The 21,777-nt window shown below is 37.9% G+C and overlaps 1 protein-coding gene across 1 annotated transcript in view; it reads right to left on the bottom strand.

Moving 5' to 3' along the window:
- Tbc1d15-17 (TBC1 domain family member 15/17) overlaps window positions 1–21,777 on the bottom strand; it is a 331,818-nt gene that overhangs the window by 202,298 nt on the left and 107,743 nt on the right. Inside the window, exon 7 of the mRNA XM_090389001.1 lies at window positions 6,666–6,794. Coding sequence (XP_090245127.1) covers window positions 6,666–6,794 — 129 coding nt within the window. The remainder of the gene's footprint in view (window positions 1–6,665; window positions 6,795–21,777) is intronic.

The raw sequence follows: 21,777 nt of genomic DNA, 5'->3' as shown, positions 1-21,777 counted from the left end.
CTCAGTTTCTGGGGGGGACCTTGCTATTTTCGCCTAAGACCCACTAACTCAGCCACAGAGTGAAAAAAGCCCAAAAACGTTGCTCGCCATTTATGGGCTTCGATGGAATTCAAACCTGGGTGGTTCCACCTGGGTTCAAATCCCGTCCACCCAGTGTGGAGAGGACAATGACAATACCATTGTGTTAGCCACGCAGTCTAAACTTGATATAATAAAGAAATTAGGTGTATTAATGGTAGATAATAACACTGAATTGTCAGCATGTTTATTTTTTTATGTGCAGTTAATAAAATTGAATTCTTAATCTCTTTATTTCTTATATCGTCTCATTATTTCTGCATTAAATACAGTAAAAATAAATCTTTATAGATAACAGAAAAATCGAAATAACGGCACCTTGAATTCCTGAAGGTGCTGTTATTTCGAAATTATACTGTAATGGGGGATTTCAACTTCCCAGATATAGACTGGAACTTCCGGGTTGGTCACTCACACAATAGCAAGACTTTTGTGGATTTATTGGATGACTGTGTTCTACAGCACTAGCATGTTCAAGAGGAACCAAAGGAATTAATACTCTTGATCTGATTATCAGTAGTGATTCTTCATGCATTAAGAATCTGCAGATAAAGGAACCACTAGGTGGCAGTGATCACAGTGTAATGATGTGGGATTTACTTAAATATGTAACTATCATCAGGGTTAAAGGGAAGGGTTTTTGCTTTCGTAAAGGTGACTACAGTAGCCTGAAAGATTTTTTTAATTCTATACAGTGGGACCAACTGATGATGTTACCAACATCAAATTTCAAATGGGAATAATTCAAGGAATTAATCTTGGAAGATACTAGGCTTTTCATACCAATTAAGAAATACCATCCTAAATGGATGTCAGATGAACGAGTGAGATGTAGCAGAGAAGAAACATGCATGGGACCCATATCACTTATCAGGATGTATTATTAATGTATAAGTATGAATAAAATATTATTATTATAATGTCATTATATTTTATTCATACTTCTGATTGACATAAAAATATCTTATGGTCAACACAAGATAGTCTGTAATCAAGTCGCAAAGGATGTTGGGTAAGTAAAGTCAGATTACGAGAAATCATTAGCATTGGCATACGATGCAAGAAAGCAAGCTTATGCAGCAGCATCAGCCAAAATAAATAAAAAAAAAACCTCCCATTTCACCCCTCCATTTGGTCCAAATGCCTGTCCAGCTCAGCCTTAAATTTATTTAGAGCTGAGCCTTAAATTTATTTAGGCTATTAGCTTCCACAACAAAAGATGGAAGCCTGTCCCACCAATCAACTACCCACTGGCCAAAGGCAAATTTCCACACATCTATTCTACAACTATCTTTCCTCAATTTGAAACTGTGCCCCCTCAGGATCTCAGTCTGAGCAAGAGGAAAAATCCCAACAGCATTCAGCTTGCTCAACCCATTCAACGCCTTATACACCTCAATCAGATCACCTCGCAGGTGTCTACTCTCCAGGCGCTGCTATTTGCAGAACTTAAGGCTTTCTTGGTAAGAGCACCCCTTTGTCCCCGTCACCAATCTTGTTGCCCTTCTTTGTACTCGTTCTAGCAACTCTACATCCTTCCTAAAATGAGGCTTTCAGACCTGTACCAGTACTCTAGGTGTGGCCTGACCATTGCCTTGTATAACAGGATAATCACCTCCCCGTCCCTGCTAGCAAAATTCCTATATATCATTGAGAAGACTCCATGACCTGCCCTGGCACCTGTCTGCACTGCTCAGCGAACTTCATATTTGACCGCAAAATTAGCCCCAGGTCTTTTTTCCCTTTCCACTTCCCTGAGTGTAGAACCACCCAGTTGGTATGTTTCTCTTCGATTATTGCTACCCACATGCAGTATTAGCATTAGCAGAGGCATTTGATGGAAGAAAGCAAGCTTATGCAGCATCAGCCAAAAAAAAAAAAAAAAAAAAACCCACTTCCACTTCACCCCTCTGTTCATTCAAAATACCTGTCCAGCTGAGCCTTAAACTTATTTAGGCTATCAACCTCCACCACAAGGGATGGAAGTCTGTTCCACCAACCAACCACCCACTGGCTAAAGGCAAATTTCCGCACGTCTATCCAACATCTGTCTTTCCTCAATTTGAATTTATGCCCTCTCAGGTGATTTTTCTGAGCTAGAGGAAGAATCCCATCATCATTCAGCCTGCTCAATCCATTCAAGGCTTTATACACCTCTATCAGATCACCTCGCTGGTGCCTAGTCTCCAGACACTGTAATTTGCAAAACTTAAGCCTTTCTTCGTAAGAGCACCCCTTTGTTCCATTCACTAATCTTGTTGCCCTTCTCTGTACTCATTCCAGCAGCTCTACATCCTTCTTGAAATGAGGCCTCCAGACCTGTATACAATACTCTAGGTGTGGCCTGACCATTGCCTTATACAATGGAATAATCACCTCCTTATCCCTGCTGGAAAAATTCCTGTATATCATTGACAATACTCCATGAGCTACTCTTGCAGCCCGTCTGCACTGCTCAGAGAACTTCATATCTGCCTGCACAACCACCCCCAAGTCCCTTTCATTCTCTACCACTGTCAGTGGTCTGTAACTGGTCTGTAATTACTCGTGTCACCCTTCGATCCCCTTTGTGAATTGGGGATACATTTGCACATCTCCGGGGGGGGGGGCAATTCTTCAACACATCACAATGGACACTGCTCTTCGTGGGGTAAAGTTATTAGTGGAGTCCCCCAAGGTTCAGTGTTTGGTCCATTGTTGTTTGCAGCCCCAAAAGAAAAGGGCCATCAATTGTCATCTTCGACATAGATAAAGACATCACCAATGAAATATACCAATGTAATGTACAAGGACATCTCCTGGACCTGGACAAGAGTGACTTTATTATGCCCAGATACTCAACCAAGCCAAGAATCGGAAATGGAGTAAACTGGATAGTGGAACTAGCGCCGATTGTCTAGTCTGTCCTAAAAGATCAAACAAGGATCTATATTAACTGGGGCAGTCACCACTTCAGGGAGCATCTGCCAAGATTTATAGCATCTGTACCAAGATGCTATAAACGCTGCAAGTTGGGGCACACTTCACACACCTGTGCCCAGGCTGTCAGGACCTGTGGCCACTGCACTGAGAAAGGACATGGATACAACACATGTCCTAACAAAGAACCTGAGCCTGTCTGTGCAAATTTTAAAAGTAATAAACAAGACCACCAACACTATTCGGGACAATACATGTCCGTCCTATATAAACACCAACAATTTATACCAGATGAAAACCGATTATGGGCTCACAGCTTAAAAGATATAACTACAGAGTTAATAAATTTTTTCAAATGAACGCACAGCGGGCCAGGGCGGTGGCCAATCAGATAAGAATCAAGGCAGATGAAGAAAATGCAGATATTCTCATTATACAGGAACCGTACACTCATATGAGGCAGGTGAGAGGTTACCCCCTGACCTACAAAATAATTCAAATGGACCAGGATAACCTCTGGGCTGCAATAGTTATTCGAAATCCAGAAATCACAGCAACTAAAATCTCAGCACTGTGTACAGCCTGGGCTGCATGTGCTCACCTGATCAGCTCCACGGGATCCCTTTACGTGATCTCTTAAAAAAGATGAAGAGATTACCTATGCTATCAGATACCTGGAAGATGTCCTGAGAACTCTGCCAAACGCAAAAATCATCATCAGAGCCAATCTCAATTCCCGATCACCAGTCTGGCAGTTTGACACCAGACAGGTGGAGCGCTTTAAATGGACAATGCCTGGAAGATTTCCTGGCAAACTCAACTATGCCAGTCATTAACCAATCGAACAATCCTACCACCTTCTCAAACACCCTATGGGAGGCCATTATTGATATCACTGTGGCCTCAAGTAACATTGTCGGTAACATTTCAAACTGGAAGGTCAACGAGGCGTGGACTACATCGGATCACAGGGTTATTTCCTTCCAGCTAAACCAATCTCTAGCAAGATCCCCAGCCATATGAGTCATGTTAAATAGATATGCAATCAAAAGGAAAAACCCTGCCCCGGGCACTGCATAGGTTGCACCAAGAAGTCATTATAAGAAGAAAGACTTTCTAGCATGCCCGGAAGACCTGGCCGGCACGCGTGAAGTGGAGGCACTCAGACAGAACTACAGGAAAATGCGAAACCAGTACACGGCCCTGATCCGCAAACGAAAACAAGAATCCTGGCAACCTGGTCACCACCACTGGCAATACCAACCCCTGGGGAGTGGTGTACAAGATCAACACAAAAAATTACCCAGGGGAGAGGTCAACACTAGAACCAAATCATTACAAGGTACAGAAGCAACCACCTGGCAACAATCCATAACAAACATTTTGAACAGCATCCTACAACCAGCAACAAACCCAATCACTCAGGAACAAAAATCCCTCTGTGCAGAGAATGAGACTTACCACACTAAAGAGCAGGAATCTCCCTTTGACTTAGGAGAACTACAACCTGCTGCAGCCCTAATCAAAGATAGGAAATGCCCAGGACCGGACCTGCTGGAGCCGGAGATTATAAAGAAAACAGTGGAGAGTGCCCCCGAGTTCATACTCCATCTATTCAATACCTGTCTACGTGATGATCACTACTGAGGACATAAATTCAAATTGAGGAAAGACAGTTGTAGGATAGATATGCGGAAGTTTGCCTTTAGCCAGTGGGTAGTTGATTGGTGGAACAGACTTCCATCTTTTGTTGTGGAAGTTGATAGCCTAAATAAATTTTAGACTGACTGGACAGGTATTTTGAACAAAAGGAGGTGTGAAATGGAAGCAGTTTTTTTTGGCTGATGCTGCATAAGCTTGCTTTCTTGCATCGTATATCTCTAATAATGCTAATGCTACCATCCTTAATGTTTTCATGTTCTGATGTTTTCATCATACATAGGCTAGATCTGATAGATAATAAAAAGATGATAGTGAACACAGCAAAAATTTTCATTAATGGATATCTGATATCCACTACCAGAGAAGCTAGAATTCAAATTTGCTGGCTTTCTACTGTTTGGATAGCCAGCAAATTTGAAATTTAGCTTCTTTCGTAACAGTTTCCTTTGTCAGATATCCATTAATGAAACTTTATGTTCAGTGTGATTTTTTTTTCTATATTTTTCTTCAAAAGTTAGCCTTTTAAAACTAACATCTAGAGAACTGCTAGAGGTTAGTTATAAAAGGAAAAATTAAACAACTTTTTTTTTCTATTTAATTTGTTAATATCATTACAAAGGGTACTAGGAAAGTTTTGCAATACAGCTTTCTTTATTTAATTTTTTCAAAGTAATTTCCTCTACATTCAATACACCTCTCCATCCTCTGAAACCAATCTTTAAACCAGTTCTGCCAAGTTTCACTAGGGAGTAAAGCACACCCATTGTCCCAAGCCCGTAGAAGGTCCTCATCACTGGAAAACCAACTCCCTTTTAGCTTCATTTTCACATGCGGGAACAGTGCAAAGTCACAGGAAGCAAGGTCTGGACTGTAGGGAGGGTGCTCGAGAAGTTTCAGTCCTGTCGTGGTCAAATATTTGGTGCAGGCTTTGGCGCGGTGAGCTGGAGCATTATCGTTATGGAGGTACCAGGTGTCCATTCTTGACTTTGGCCGCAGGTTCTTCATAGATCCAATGACTTTAGGCAGGCATTGTTCAGTATACCACTTAGCTGTGACTGTCTTCTGCGTGTCCAAAACGACACGTTCCACAATTCCACTCGATTTGAAAAATACAGCTATCATTTTCTTCTTTACAGATCGGGATTTTCTGACAATTACGGGTGTGTCGCCATCATCAGAGACCCAAACTTTGTTTTGAGCCTTGGTCGGCAGATCGTAATAGTACAGCCAAGTCTCATCACCTGTCATGATGTTGTTCACATACCGAGATTGTCCCTTATCAAACTTTTTTAACATCTCCCAGCACCAAGTCACACATCGTGTCATCTGCTCTTCAGTCAGTTGATGCGGCACCCAGAGAGAACAAAGTTTCTTCACGTGCAAATGATCTTGCAGAATCGAACGAATTGCTGGTGCATTTAGGCCCAAAGTATCCTCTATCTGTTGGTAGGTCACTCGCCTGTTTTCGTCAAGCATTTTCCTCACAGCAGTAACGTTTTCCTCCGTAACTGACGTTCGTGGCCTTCCCGGCCTCTCAGAATCCTCCAGAGTGAAATTTCCCCTTTGGAATTCTCTATACCACCTGAATATCGTTGTACGATGTGGACAATCATCATCTAGTGCAAGAGTCATTTCTTCTAAGCACTGGTCTATGGTTAAACCACGCACGAAATTATACCGCAAAACTGTCCTTATCTCATTTCGTGACCACGATGCCATCGCAAGCACTTTACACTCTCACTACTAATGAATAACTGAGCCCATCGACTTGGCGTGGCGACTACTATGCACGTATGAACATGTCTCAACATGCAGCAACAAGCAGCTTCCTGTGATTCATTGTTGCATCATATTGCAAAACTTTCCTAGTACCCTTTGTACATCTTTCCTTTCTCTTAAAAATGGAGGTGGTTACAATATTTTCAAGCTAATTTACAAATGATTCCAAATTAGATTTACCAATAACAGAATATATAAATTATCTGTTTACATAAAACATCACTTACCCCTTTAAATATTCTATATTTCAGCTCATCTACATTTTTAATTCTTCCTTCAGAATCCTTATGAAGCAACCACTCTTCTAAAGTAAGAGGAGGTAAACGTGTCACTTCTAAACGGGGTGGCAACTTTATCTAGTTAACAATGAAATTGGTTTGTAACATTTCTTAAAATGCAAATAATATAAAGTAAGCTCATTCTATCAAATCTCATTCATTAGTAGTTTATGGAACAACAGCATCATTCACATATTAAAAATACATACTGTTTGGTATTGTGTGCTACTTATTTTATAAGATGTTTAATGACAATCTATCCCTGAATTTTTCAGTATGCTATGCAGTCTCCTGTACTAACAAACAAGGGAAAAATCAACAAATGTACATACATTTCGATGTTTAATAAGGCTAACTTTTGTTTTCATAGTTGTGTGTACTAAGACTGAATTTCTTCCAAAACAAGAGGTGCATAAAAATTCAAAATAATCCAGGGTTTTGTGCAAAAATAAAAGTGAATGGTGAAAAGCACAGGAATCAAATATATATATATATATATATATATATATATGAATATAAATATATATATAAATATATAAATGCCAGCACCATGCCAGCTATTAGGAACTAGCCTTTCCGTTGTCCACTTCTATTTGGTAACATTTTATCCATTTTATTATACTATTTCGCTGCATTTTACTTATGACATACCAGGATCCCTTACTAAAAGGGACGGGAAGTTACGCTCCCGGTATTATCCGACGTATACTTGCAATATAGCTTTTCCTTCACCTATGACTATTTTCTATCATATTCTCATTTTCTTACCTCATGATCTATTAGGGCAATTTGAGGGGGATTGAGGTACTATTGCTTTCCTTAAATCTTGTAGCCTTTCTCCTTACTTTTAGCGTTTGCTCCCTAGTCTATTATTTATACCATATCAATGTTATTGGTTCGCTTTTCTTCCTTACTATTGCCATTTGCTATCGGTCAGGCTAAAGTCATCTAGCCTGTTAACAGCTAAATTATTTGCTAACCTTTATGCTACCTATCGCATAAATTATCTTTTGACCATGTTAAACAGGCAGATGATATCAGAAACCGATAGCTCAGTTAATTATGGGTGGACATATTGAAAGGGTTAGCCCTCATCAACGTCCCTTTCAATGTATCTATTGCCTATAATTGACTGGTATATATATATATATATATATATATATATATATATATATATATATTATTCTTTTGTCTTATCTTTGTGGTTTGTTATTCTTTTGTATTAATTTTGTTAATTACGGGTGTTTTTAACACATAGGTATTTTAGTAAATACATAACTGTTCTTTACGATAGCCTAATCTCGGTTATCTTAATTTACCATGGCCTATACATTTATGATTTTACAACTTGTTACGTATTGCTAAAGAAATTGTCAAACAATTATTAATGAAAAACTATAGCAATAAGCAAATTATCAATACTACTTTATAATATTATATTAAACATTCTTATACATTTCAGTATTACATCACATGTACGTCAATCCCCTACTTCATCGGGGGCTTTGAGAGGATTGACAGTCCATTCGATGTAATGCATTTCTTACTTACCCGTTTCTGTTTGTATCTATCACAGCTTTGCTATTTTTTCAGTACTAAATTCTAATTTTTGAACCCTTGTTTATATTATTCCTAATTGTTATTAGTTAAATTCGTTTTTTATAATTAACCAAATTAATTTCCCATCATCTACCCAGCAACTGTGATAGAATACACAAAGCCCAACGGGTAAGTTTTTTAATAAAAATATTGCAATAACTTTACTCACTTGATGTGTTTAAGTGGAGGTCGTAGTGTCGAAAAAGGAAAGTTTCCCATCCTATTTGATGTGTTTCTGTGGAGGTCGTAGAGTCGAAATAAGGAAAATTTCCCACTTTTAACTGGTTTTATGGATGGCCATCCCTATGGCGCTGTTTTTATGGCCCTGTCGCGTTAACGTTTCACATATGTGCAGATGGTGTGTTGGCCGAAGTCCCCGATATTAAGGCCAAGGTCTATTATTGTGTTTTGGTGGTTGGTTCAATGAATTTACTTTACTTAACTTAGTTGTGTATTTACATTATTTTTACATTTATTTTATGCCTTACCTCGGACAGTGCCGGTACCCGCTTTTCCAAGGCGTAAAAGCACTTGTTTGTCCTGAGGTAAAACTATATACATATATACAGCCTCTTACTATGGGAGGGGGGGGGTTAATTTTGGCAATAGGTCGTAGTGCAGTCAGGCGACGAGCCTCGCCTGGGTGCAATAAACCTAGTAAATAAGGGGTTACTCTTCTGAGTAATTACTATTATATTTTTAGTTGGCTTTTGATAAAAGTATACGGGTCTACATTGGGATGGTGTTTTCTAACATTTGCGTATATGGCAGTTCTTACGTGATATCTACTGTATTTTTTGGGAATTTTGTTTCTATCCAGCGTTATAATGAGTTTTTTAATAGCTATTTTTCCACTATTCATATTGTTGCATATTTGCAATAGTCTGTTTGTCTGATTTCTTATAGTATTACCATGTATATGCTTTGCTATGTTACTTTCCCAATGTGTGAGTTTTATTGTTTCGAAATTAAAATGATCTCTTTTATCATGGTGATGTGTATATATTTTGTCTGAGTGGATGGCTATTTCGCTGTCTAAGTAGACAGCTTTTTGGTTGTTATCCGGATTTGTACATTCAATTTTAAGGTCTGCTGGGTAATTGTTCTTTGCTACGTTTATAAAGTTGTCATGGTTGAACACGATTACGTCATCAATGTATCTGTAGAATTTTAAACTGTCCGTAATTTTACTTTCATAATAGTGCAGGTAGAGGTTAGCCATGGCACAAGAACTGCTGGATCCCATAGCTATCCCCCTGCATTGTATATACACTTTGCCTCCCATTAGAATGTAGTTTCCTTTGACGCTGATTTTTGTGAGGTCATTCCAGTATTGTTTTTTGCATTGTAGTATGCTGTGATATTTTTGGTAATATTTCTGTAGTACTTCTATTAGGTTGTCGTGTGATATGCTTGTAAAGAGGTTTTTGAAGTCGTATGTGTTTATACTTCTAATATTGTTGTTTTGTTCTTTTAAAAAATCCAAATATTCTTTGTTGTTGTTGATAATTCTGGTGTTTTTAATTTCTTTGGTGATGTTTTTTAATTTGTCTTCCATGATTTTACTGGTATATTTGATATAGCTGCTTTTGCCTGAAGTAATGAATCTTTTTCCCGTAGGAATCTTGTGATATTTTGGAATCCAATATATGTAGGGGTATTGCATTCTGTCTATTTTAATTTTAAGCTTTTTATGCATAGCCAATACTTTTTTGCTGATGCTGTTTGGGTTGGAGTCTATGTACTTGTAAGTTTCATTGTCATGTAATTCCTCTTTGATGGCTTCTATGTAGAATCTTTTGCAAATGATACTGAAATTATTGTTTGCTTTGTCGGTTCTAGTTATAACAAATTTGTTTTGTATTTCTTTGATTTTATTGTTGATATTTTTTAAATTTAAGTGATTTTTTTTATATGATGTTTTTGTTTTGTTATGTTTTCCTTGAAAACAATCACTTAAATTTAAAAAATATCAACAATAAAATCAAAGAAATACAAAACAAATTTGTTATAACTAGAACCGACAAAGCAAACAATAATTTCAGTATCATTTGCAAAAGATTCTACATAGAAGCCATCAAAGAGGAATTACATGACAATGAAACTTACAAGTACATAGACTCCAACCCAAACAGCATCAGCAAAAAAGTATTGGCTATGCATAAAAAGCTTAAAATTAAAATAGACAGAATGCAATACCCCTACATATATTGGATTCCAAAATATCACAAGATTCCTACGGGAAAAAGATTCATTACTTCAGGCAAAAGCAGCTATATCAAATATACCAGTAAAATCATGGAAGACAAATTAAAAAACATCACCAAAGAAATTAAAAACACCAGAATTATCAACAACAACAAAGAATATTTGGATTTTTTAAAAGAACAAAACAACAATATTAGAAGTATAAACACATACGACTTCAAAAACCTCTTTACAAGCATATCGCACGACAACCTAATAGAAGTACTACAGAAATATTACCAAAAATATCACAGCATACTACAATGCAAAAAACAATACTGGAATGACCTCACAAAAATCAGCGTCAAAGGAAACTACATTCTAATGGGAGGCAAAGTGTATATACAATGCAGGGGGATAGCTATGGGATCCAGCAGTTCTTGTGCCATGGCTAACCTCTACCTGCACTATTATGAAAGTAAAATTACGGACAGTTTAAAATTCTACAGATACATTGATGACGTAATCGTGTTCAACCATGACAACTTTATAAACGTAGCAAAGAACAATTACCCAGCAGACCTTAAAATTGAATGTACAAATCCGGATAACAACCAAAAAGCTGTCTACTTAGACAGCGAAATAGCCATCCACCCAGACAAAATATATACACATCACCATGATAAAAGAGATCATTTTAATTTCGAAACAATAAAACTCACACACTGGGAAAGTAACATAGCAAAGCATATACATGGTAATACTATAAGAAATCAGACAAACAGACTATTGCAAATATGCAACAATATGAATAGTGGAAAAATAGCTATTAAAAAACTCATTATAACGCTGGATAGAAACAAAATTCCCAAAAAATACAGTAGATATCACGTAAGAACTGCCATATACGCAAATGTTAGAAAACACCATCCCAATGTAGACCCGTATACTTTTATCAAAAGCCAACTAAAAATATAATAGTAATTACTCAGAAGAGTAACCCCTTATTTACTAGGTTTATTGCACCCAGGCGAGGCTCGTCGCCTGACTGCACTACGACCTATTGCCAAAATTAACCCCCCCCCTCCCATAGTAAGAGGCTGTATATATGTATATAGTTTTACCTCAGGACAAACAAGTGCTTTTACGCCTTGGAAAAGCGGGGTACCGGCACTGTCCGAGGTAAGGCATAAAATAAATGTAAAAATAATGTAAATACACAACTAAGTTAAGTAAAGTAAATTCATTGAACCAACCACCAAAACACAATAATAGACCTTGGCCTTAATATCGGGGACTTCGGCCAACACACCATCTGCACATATGTGAAACGTTAACGCGACAGGGCCATAAAAACAGCGCCATAGGGATGGCCATCCATAAAACCAGTTAAAAGTGGGAAATTTTCCTTATTTCGACTCTACGACCTCCACAGAAACACATCAAATAGGATGGGAAACTTTCCTTTTTCGACACTACGACCTCCACTTAAACACATCAAGTGAGTAAAGTTATTGCAATATTTTTATTAAAAAACTTACCCGTTGGGCTTTGTGTATTCTATCACAGTTGCTGGGTAGATGATGGGAAATTAATTTGGTTAATTATAAAAAACGAATTTAACTAATAACAATTAGGAATAATATAAACAAGGGTTCAAAAATTAGAATTTAGTACTGAAAAAATAGCAAAGCTGTGATAGATACAAACAGAAACGGGTAAGTAAGAAATGCATTACATCGAATGGACTGTCAATCCTCTCAAAGCCCCCGATGAAGTAGGGGATTGACGTACATGTGATGTAATACTGAAATGTATAAGAATGTTTAATATAATATTATAAAGTAGTATTGATAATTTGCTTATTGCTATAGTTTTTCATTAATAATTGTTTGACAATTTCTTTAGCAATACGTAACAAGTTGTAAAATCATAAATGTATAGGCCATGGTAAATTAAGATAACCGAGATTAGGCTATCGTAAAGAACAGTTATGTATTTACTAAAATACCTATGTGTTAAAAACACCCGTAATTAACAAAATTAATACAAAAGAATAACAAACCACAAAGATAAGACAAAAGAATAATAATATGTACTCTATTTGTACCCATGCATTGCTAAAACAGCTACTGGGACAACAGAAAAAGCTAGTAAGAAATTAAAATAAATAAAACTACTATAATTATAAATAAAATGCGGCATGAACTCTATCATATTACAAAAGAATAATATATATATATATTATGTTTTTTATTGTTGTATTTTACTTATTAATATCCTTTATTAGGTTTGGCCGTGGTGACCAGTTATGGCTATTATTGGGTTACAGCTAAGTACCTATCTAAAACTAAACACATTATATTAAAGGCACTTATTCAATACCAATATATAAATAAGACTGATGTAACGTTTTATCTAGTCATTTATAGATGGCATTAATCAGTTCTCGCAATAATTAATTTGATAGAAATAGTTTGGTTATATTATTTTGCAAGGATATCTATTAATATTGATTTGATATATATATATATATATATATATATATATATATATATATAAATATATATAAATATATAAATATAAATATATAAATATATTTACATATCACGGCAATTTTGAGAGAAAATTTTAAAAAGCACTATTGAAAAGACACAAAAGCTCATTCAGACTATCTTGTTTAATCAGCAGATAACAATATTCAAAGAATTTAAAAATTTGAAAAATAAAATTAAAATAAATGGCTAATAATGGAGATTCCACTAAATTCAAGATTCTTACACTTCCCCTGCTAGTCAATATGTACCTTATAAAAGAGATCAGCATTAGCAGAGGCATACGATGCAAGAAAGCAAGCTTATATAGTATCAGCCAAAAAAAAAAAAAAAAAAACCCTTCCCATTTCACACATCCATTCATTTCAAATGCTTGTCTAGTTCTGCCTTCAATTTATTTAAGCTATCAACTTCCACGACAGATGGAAGTTTGTTCCAGCAATCAACTATCCGCTGGCTAAAGGCAAATTTCCGCACATCTATTCGACAACTGTCTTTCCTCAATTTCAGTTTATGCCCTCTCAGATTTGTAATCTCAATAAAAGGAAGAATCTCATCAACACTGAGTCTGCTCAATCCATTCAAGGCCTTATACACCTCAATCAGATTGCCTCGCAGGTGCCTAAATCTCAAGATGCTCCAATTTGCAGAACTTAAGCCTTTCTTCGTAGGAGCAACCATTTCGGTTCCCCTCACCAGCATTGTTGCCCTTCTCTGTACTTGTACTATCAACTCTACATCCTTCCAAAAATAAGGCTTCCACACCTGTATGCAGTACTCAAGGTGTGGCCGGACCATTGCCTCCTTATCCCTGCTTGCAAAATTCCTGTATATCATTGACAAAACTCCATGACCTACTCTGGCAGCCTGTCTGCACTGCTCAGAAAACTTCATATCTGACTACACAATTACCCCACAGGTCTCTTTCGTTCTCCACTACCCTGAGTGCAACATCACCCGGTTGGTATGTTACTATGGGGTTACTACTACTACCCATATGCAGTACTTTGCATTTGTCAATGTTAAATTTCAGTTGCCACTTCTCAGCTCATCTGCATAACGTTTCCAGATCCTGTTGCAGCAGCATACAGTCATTACTGTTATTAACAACTCTGCCACCCTTTGTATCATCTACAAACTTTGTCCCAAGTCTAAGGATGCTCTCGTAATTATGGCTAAGGGTTTACTTAGTTACTTTGCTGCCTCCTTTAATATAACTGGATAGATCCCATCCACCCCAGGAGACTGTCTTATGTTTAACTTCAACAATTTCTCCTCCACTTTGCTCGCAGTTATTACAAAATCATTAAGCTCTTACAGTTTGATAAATTTCTGGCATTTTCCTCTCTTAATAACTCATGTATGAATGTAGATGCATTACGTTTGCTAGCTATCTGAGCAGGATCAGCAAAAGTTGAACTACTGATATCAAGTGGACCAATCTGATTCATCCCTTTCCTTTTAGAGTTTATATAAGTAAAGAAGTCCTTGCTGTTTTTCTTAGCATCCTTTGCCAAAGATTTCTCGTAATCTGCCTTTGCTTGCCTAATCTCCTTTGTGACTTGATTACAGACTATATCTGCCATAGGCTTCTGTGTCAGCTGATAATTTATATGCATCCCATGCATTTTTCTTCTCTGCCACGAGTCTCATTCGTTCATTTGACAACCATTTAGGCCTAAACATTGAACAATATTTCTTAATTGGTATGAAAAGCGTAGTAGCTTCCACGATTAATTCCTTGAATGCTTCCCATTTGGAATTTGCTGTTGGTAACATCATCAGTTGGTTTCACTGTACAGAATTTAAAAACTGTCTGAGACCACTATAGTCACCTTCACGGATTCAAAAACCCTTCCCTTTACACCTGATGGTAATTATATTTTTAAGTAAGTCCCACATCAGTATACTGTGATCACTGCCACCTAGTGGTTCCTTTATCTGCAAATTCTTAATACAGGAATGATCATTGTTGATAACCAGATCAAGAGTATTACCCTCTCTGGTTGCCTCTTGAACATGCTGCTGGAGAAAACAATCATCCAATAAATTCACAAAAGTCTCACTAGTGTGCAAGTGACCAACCCATAAGTTCCAGTCTATATCTGGGAAGTTAAAATCCCCCATCATAAGACATTCTGATTTACTAGCCCACTCTATTTCTCTGTACCATTGTTCATTGTACTCATTCGAGTCATTAGGCCTAAAACACACCCCTACTCTTATTTTTGCTTTCGCAGTGCTTATGTCACACCAAACTGACTCAACAGTGCACTGTTCATCTATATCAGGAGTGGCCAACTTAATTTGTGATGCGATCTACTTTTTTTCCTTCAAAATGTGCCGTGATCTACCATCTCAAAAATTTCATTGCAAAAGGTGCACAAATCAAGGGATGACTGTATATTTAAACTTCGTCGTGATCGACCGAAATTAAATCCGCGATCGACTTGTTTGCCAACCCTGATCTATATCATCTGGATGCACTTCTTTTGATTTTATGTTTTTCTTAATTAACAGCATAACACCTCCTCCCTTCCTATCCTGTCTATCCTTTCTGTACACATTGTGCTCCCCAAATTCCAGTTCTGCATTCCTTATATCTGTGTGACACCACAAATCTGCTATCCCAACAATATCCGCCTTTGATGTCTTGACCACACTTCAAATTCATCAAATTTATTTACTATACTTCTAGCATTGGTATACATGTATCTATTCTTATTATTAGTTATACTAACACATCCCATATACCCACCTTTTTCACGATTAGCATTAGCATTAGCATTAGTAGAGGCATACGATGCAAGAAAGCAAGCTTATTCAGCATCAGCCCAAAAAAAAAAAAAAAACCTCTCCCATTTCACCCCTCCGTTCGTTCGAAATACCTGTCCAGTTGAGCTTTAAATTTGTTTAGGCTATCAACTTCAACAACAAGTGATGGAAGTCGGTTCCACCAACCAACCACCCGATGGCCAAAGGCAAATTTCCGCACATCTATCCGACATCCGTCCTTCCTCAATTCGAATTTATGCCCTCTGAGGTGATTATTCTGAGAAAGATGAAGAATCCCATTGGCATTGAGCATGCTCAAACCATTCAAGGCCTTATACACCTCTATCAGATCACCTCGCCGGTGCCTAGTCTCCAGACTCTGTAATTTGCAAAACTTAAGCCTTTCTTCGTAAGAGCAACCCTTTGTTCCATTTACTAATCTTGTTGCCCTTCTCTGTACCCGTTCCAGCAGCTCTACATCCTTCTTGAAATGAGGCCTCCAGACCTGTATACAGTACTCAAGATGTGGCCTAACCATTGCCTTATACAAGGGAATAATCACCTCCTTATCCCTGCTAGAAAAATTCCTGTATATCATTGACAAGACACCATGAGCTACTCTTGCAGCTCGTCTGCACTGCTCAGAGAACTTCATATCTCCCTGCACAATTACCCCCAGGTCCTTTTCATTCTCCACCACTGTCAGTGTGGTACCGCAGAGTTGATACGTTGCTCTGGGGTTACTGTTTCCCATATGCAGTACTTTACATTTGTCAATGTTAAACTTCATTTGCCACCTATCAGCCCATCTGTTCAACCTTTCCAGATCCTGTTGCAGCAGCATAGCGTCAGTAGTGTCCTTAACGACCCTGCCAACCTTTGTATCATCTGCAAACTTGGACATTAAACTTGATATCCCATCATCAATATCATTCATAAACACCGAAAACAACAACGGACCCAACACTGAACCTTGAGGAACTCCACTAATAACATTAGTCCACGTTGAGCAGTGTCCATTGATTACCACTCTCTGTCTTCTGCCACTCAACCATCCCCTTATCCATAGCAGCAATTTGCCTCCAATGCCACACTGCTCCAATTTGTGCAGCAGTCTTCCATGTGCAACAGTATCAAAAGCCTTTCTAAGATCCAAATATATAATATCAAAGTTATTCCCTGCATCCAGTTCTTTTGTGACTACATCATAGTATCCAATCAAATTGGTCAGGCAAGACCTGCCCTTAACAAAACCATGCTGCGTCTGAGCTATAACTGAATTCTTGTCTAGATGATCCTGCAGTGCTTCTTTAACCAGTGCCTCCATTAATTTACCTGGAACAGAAGTTAAACTAACAGGTCTATAATTACTTGTGTCAGCCTTTGATCCTCCTTTGTGAATTGGGGTTACATTTGCACATCTCCAGTCTATGGGTACCTCCCCTGAGTCCAAAGAAGCTCTCATAATTATGGCTAGGGGTTTGCATACTTCCTTTGCTGCCTCCTTTAATATAACTGGATAGATCCCATCCACCCCAGGTGCCTTTTTTATGTTTATCCTCAACAATCTCTCCTCCACTTTCCTCTCAGTTATTACAAAATCATCCAGCTCACTGCCAATGTTTACTTTACCTACATCATTCTCCTTCCTGAATAACTCCTCATGCGTGAATGTAGATGCAAAATACTCGTTTAGATTGTTAGCCACCTGAGCAAGATCCTCAACTGTTGAACCATCAATATCCAGTGGACCAATCTGATTCATCCCTTTCCTTCTCGAGTTCAAGTATGTAAAGAACTCTTTTCTGTTTTTCTTTGCATCCTTTGCCAAGGATTTTTCGTAGTCTGCCTTTGCCTGCCTAATCTCCTTTGTGACTTGGTTACAGACCAACTTATATCTATCATAGGCTTCCATGTCACCCATTAATTTATATGTATCCCATGCATTTTTCTTCTCTGCCACATGTCTCATTAGTTCATCTGACAACCATTTAGGCCTAAACCTTGAACAATATTTCTTAGTTGGTATGTAAAGCCTGGTAGCCTCCAAGATTAGTTCCTTGAATGCTTCCCATTTTGAGTTTGCTGTTGGTAACATCATCAGATGGTCCCACTGTATAGAATTTAAATACTGTCTCAGACCATCATAGTCGCCTTTACGAAAACAAAAACCCTTCCCTTTACCTCTGATGGTAGTTACCTCCTTGAGTAAGTCCCACTTCAACACACTGTGATCACTGCCACCTAGTGGTTCATTTATCTGCAGGTTCTTAATGCATGAAGAGTCACTACTGATAATCAGATCAAGAGTATTGCTCCCTCTTGTTGCCTCACGAACATGCTGGTGACTGCCATCAGTCCCTGAAACCCTCAACACCCCTCGCTCCACACCACTGCTTATACTAATAAAAGTAGTGCAAGAATCACCTTCACCTCTACCTGCAGCTACTTTTAACCTTTCAGTCTGTGAATCCCCCCAAGCTAGCAGTTTTCCAACCCACCTAACACTGCCTCGATAGCATCAGCAAGTATTCTTGCACCCTTTCTATTTATGTGTATCCCATCCCTGTAGAAGCAGTCTTTCCTGTTAACAAGCACAGACCAGGCTGAAAAAAATTTTACCCCTTGAGCCTTGCACATTTCTTCCAAAGCCGAATTGATTGACAAGGCTCTCATCATGTACTCCCCCTGTCGTGTCTGGGCAGAATTGCAGACACTTTCAAATTTAACCCTAATTCAAGACTTTTTTGCAACATTGACCTCTACTTGTTAAGTAAATCTGCAGATCTCCTACTCTTAATGTCATTGGTGCCAACGGGTACAACAATATCACCCTTTGTGCTCTTAAAAGATTATATATGCTTTACAATGTCATCACCCTTTTTGCCCTTAAAAGATGATATATGCTTTACAATGTCATCAACCTTTGCCCCTTGCAGACATACCCTGGTCCTATTCCATCTATCCTTTTTACACAATATATTCCCCGTCTCCCTGAAAATGAGTCACCGATGATAACTAACTCCTGTGTGACCAGCGCATTCTGCCTTGGAGGTTGCTGCTGTGTTGTCTGATGCCCAGTAGTGAGCTCTGGCGTTGAGTTGGGCAGCTGAGAGCTTGATGGGACCCTCATATTAATTTCTTCGAGGGCATCTACCCTACACCTCAAGCTCTCATAGATGCCCATCAGAACGCTGAGCTAACTCCTATTTTCTAGACACTCTGCACCTGGCCCAAACAAAGACATCCTCCTTGGCTAGATCATGTTCCGTTCCAGAGAGTTTGGCAAACATTTCACAAGTTGCACATTTTTTTATTCTGTGATGCGCTGGAGAATCTCCACCTCCCCAGTTCTCCCCCGAGTCACAGCACTCCTGCCACTTTGTGCCCGTTGCTTTTCTGCTCTAGTCTGGGGCATGATATTTTAAATTAATAAGATCAATAAATTTAAATAATTAATTGTCAATACTACATTATCTAATAGAATACTAAATGCAGGGATGCAAATTACGTTATATAATTTTACATTAGAGCTGCCTAGTTACCACAATTAAAAATTTGAATTCCCTACCACTCTATACAAAAACAATGGCTGCAAGATTCGAACGAAACAACCGTTTTACCTATATTAAGTAGTAATCTACAAAAACTCTTATCTAAAATTTAGGTCTTCTAAAGAAGCTTCCATCTTATGGTTTGCCAACTGTTTGTTGTAATTGGTTATCCAGTTTTTTCTCTTATTGCTCACTGAGGGGGAGGGTAAATGGCTCTCTGTCTTCTAACCTCTCCACTAATGCTGGTGTCCCTTAAGGTTTAGTTCTTTCCCCCACTCTTTTCCTCTTGTATATTAATGACCTTCTTCAAATGACTGGAAATTCTATCCATAGTTTTGCCGATGATAGCACATTGCATTCCACTTTCCATTTTGAGAAACCTTGCCCTGCTCAATCAGTTTCAATTTCTCGAATATCTGCTACCAATTCCTTAAATGCCAACCTCCAGGTAATTTTCCAGTTAGACAAAGACAACTTAGTTGATTTCAGTCCTTCTAAAACTCCATCTTATCTTATATCCCGCAAATAGGATTCTTCTGCTCCTATACTTATCTTTGGTGACACTCTGATTTCTGGGCAAAATGATATATTTTTTTGGGGATTACCCTGCCTCCTAACCTCTCTTGGCACAAGCACATTACAAATATTGCTTCCTCTGCATCTTAAAAACTTGATTTTCTCTTTTGCTCTCGGCGTTACTTTTCTTCCAAACAGCTGTTCACTCTGTACAAATCGCAAATCTGCCCTACCATGGAATATTGTTCCCACATATGGGTGGGAGTGGCCCCAAAACCTCTCTCAGGCTTCTAGATTCCATTCAGAAGAGGGCAGTTAGGTTAATTAATGACTCCTCTCTAACAGAGTCTCTTTTTTTCTGTCTTATAGATGTACTGTTTCTGCTGCATGCCTTTTCTTCAGATACTTTCATGGGCACTATTCTTCTGGATTGGCTTCTATAATTCCCACTCTCTCTCTCTCTCTCTTTGAGAACAATCCGAACACATACCGCCACCAGCCACCATCCATTTACTGTCCAACTTCAAACTCACAGGACCCACTTTTCATCTTCCTGGTTTATTCATTCAACTGCTGTTTTCTTGTACAACCTTCCTTTGTACATATTCCTTCTTAAGTTCTGCAAATTGCAGTGGCTGGAGACTAGGCACCTGCGTGGTGATCTGATTGAGGTGTATAAGGCCTGGAATGGGTTGAGCACGCTGAATACTGATGGGATCCTTCCACTTGTTCAGATTATGAACCTACGGGGCATAAATTCAAATTAAGAAAAGACAGATGTAGAATAGATGTGCAGAAATTTGCCTTTAGCCAGCGGGTGGTTAATTCCTGGAACAAACTTCCATCTGTCGTTGTGGAAATTGATAGGTTAAATAAATTTAAGGAGGAACTGGACAGGCATTTGGAGGGAATGGTGTGATTTTTTTTTTTTGGCTGATGCTGCATAAGCTCATACACTTGCTTTCTTGCATCACATGCCACTACTACTACTACTACTACTATATTTCCTGAAAATTACAGTCTACAGAAGTTCAAGTCTAATGTATCTTCTTTCATCATCTTCTTTCGTCTTCTCAACCTCCAACCCAAGTACGGTACCAAGTACTATATGTTCTAATACCTCTCGTGTTTGGGGTTAATAAAAAATAAAAAAAAATACAGTGATACTCAAGATATGTTTAGCTAAAATTTTTATATTACATTCTTTTTAAGTAAATCAAGATTGAAGGTACCAAAAAGGCAAACATAGCAAATCAAGTGAGTAGATATTCAATTTAACACAAACCACTACTTCATGAACAATGCAAAAAAAGCTTTAAAAAAAAAAAAAAAAAAATCTACCAAAATAGCATTCAAAAGAGGGTCCGCTTACAGTGCTCTTTCGGCAAGTCCCTTCAAAAGCACTACAATGGGAGTTTACACTATTGATTTTTGAACAAAGTGATGAAATTTGAACATTAAATTTTATTTTTAGTTGATTTCTTCAACTAAAAACAAAGTCAGAGTATGCCACCGTTGCTTTCAATGAGAACATCTCCAATCATTTGGCGATTTAACCTGCAGTGGCATTGGGACACCTGACAGGTGTCCCTTGAAAATAATATTTCTGAATTAATCAATTATACCACTCTGCATACTTTTCGATGTTTGTAAACTAATAGCTGTTTTTACCTCAGGTTTTTATGCTGATTTCAGAAATGTTATTCATTTTTTTCTGCTACATACCATTTTTTCTTATATCACTTAAGTTCATGTCATGAGTTATATTATTGAATGTATTAAGTTAGAAGTAAATGCTGGTAATTTGTTAATAAATCTTCACATGTTGTCAACACTTCTATCAGTCATTTGTTTCTTGAACTTGAGAGCTCCATG

Source organism: Mastigoproctus giganteus, chromosome 14 (genome assembly GCF_048544385.1).
Source record: "Mastigoproctus giganteus isolate SK-2022 chromosome 14, ASM4854438v1, whole genome shotgun sequence".
Classification (NCBI taxonomy): domain Eukaryota; kingdom Metazoa; phylum Arthropoda; class Arachnida; order Uropygi; family Thelyphonidae; genus Mastigoproctus; species Mastigoproctus giganteus.
This window is presented reverse-complemented; position numbering and strand designations above follow the sequence as displayed.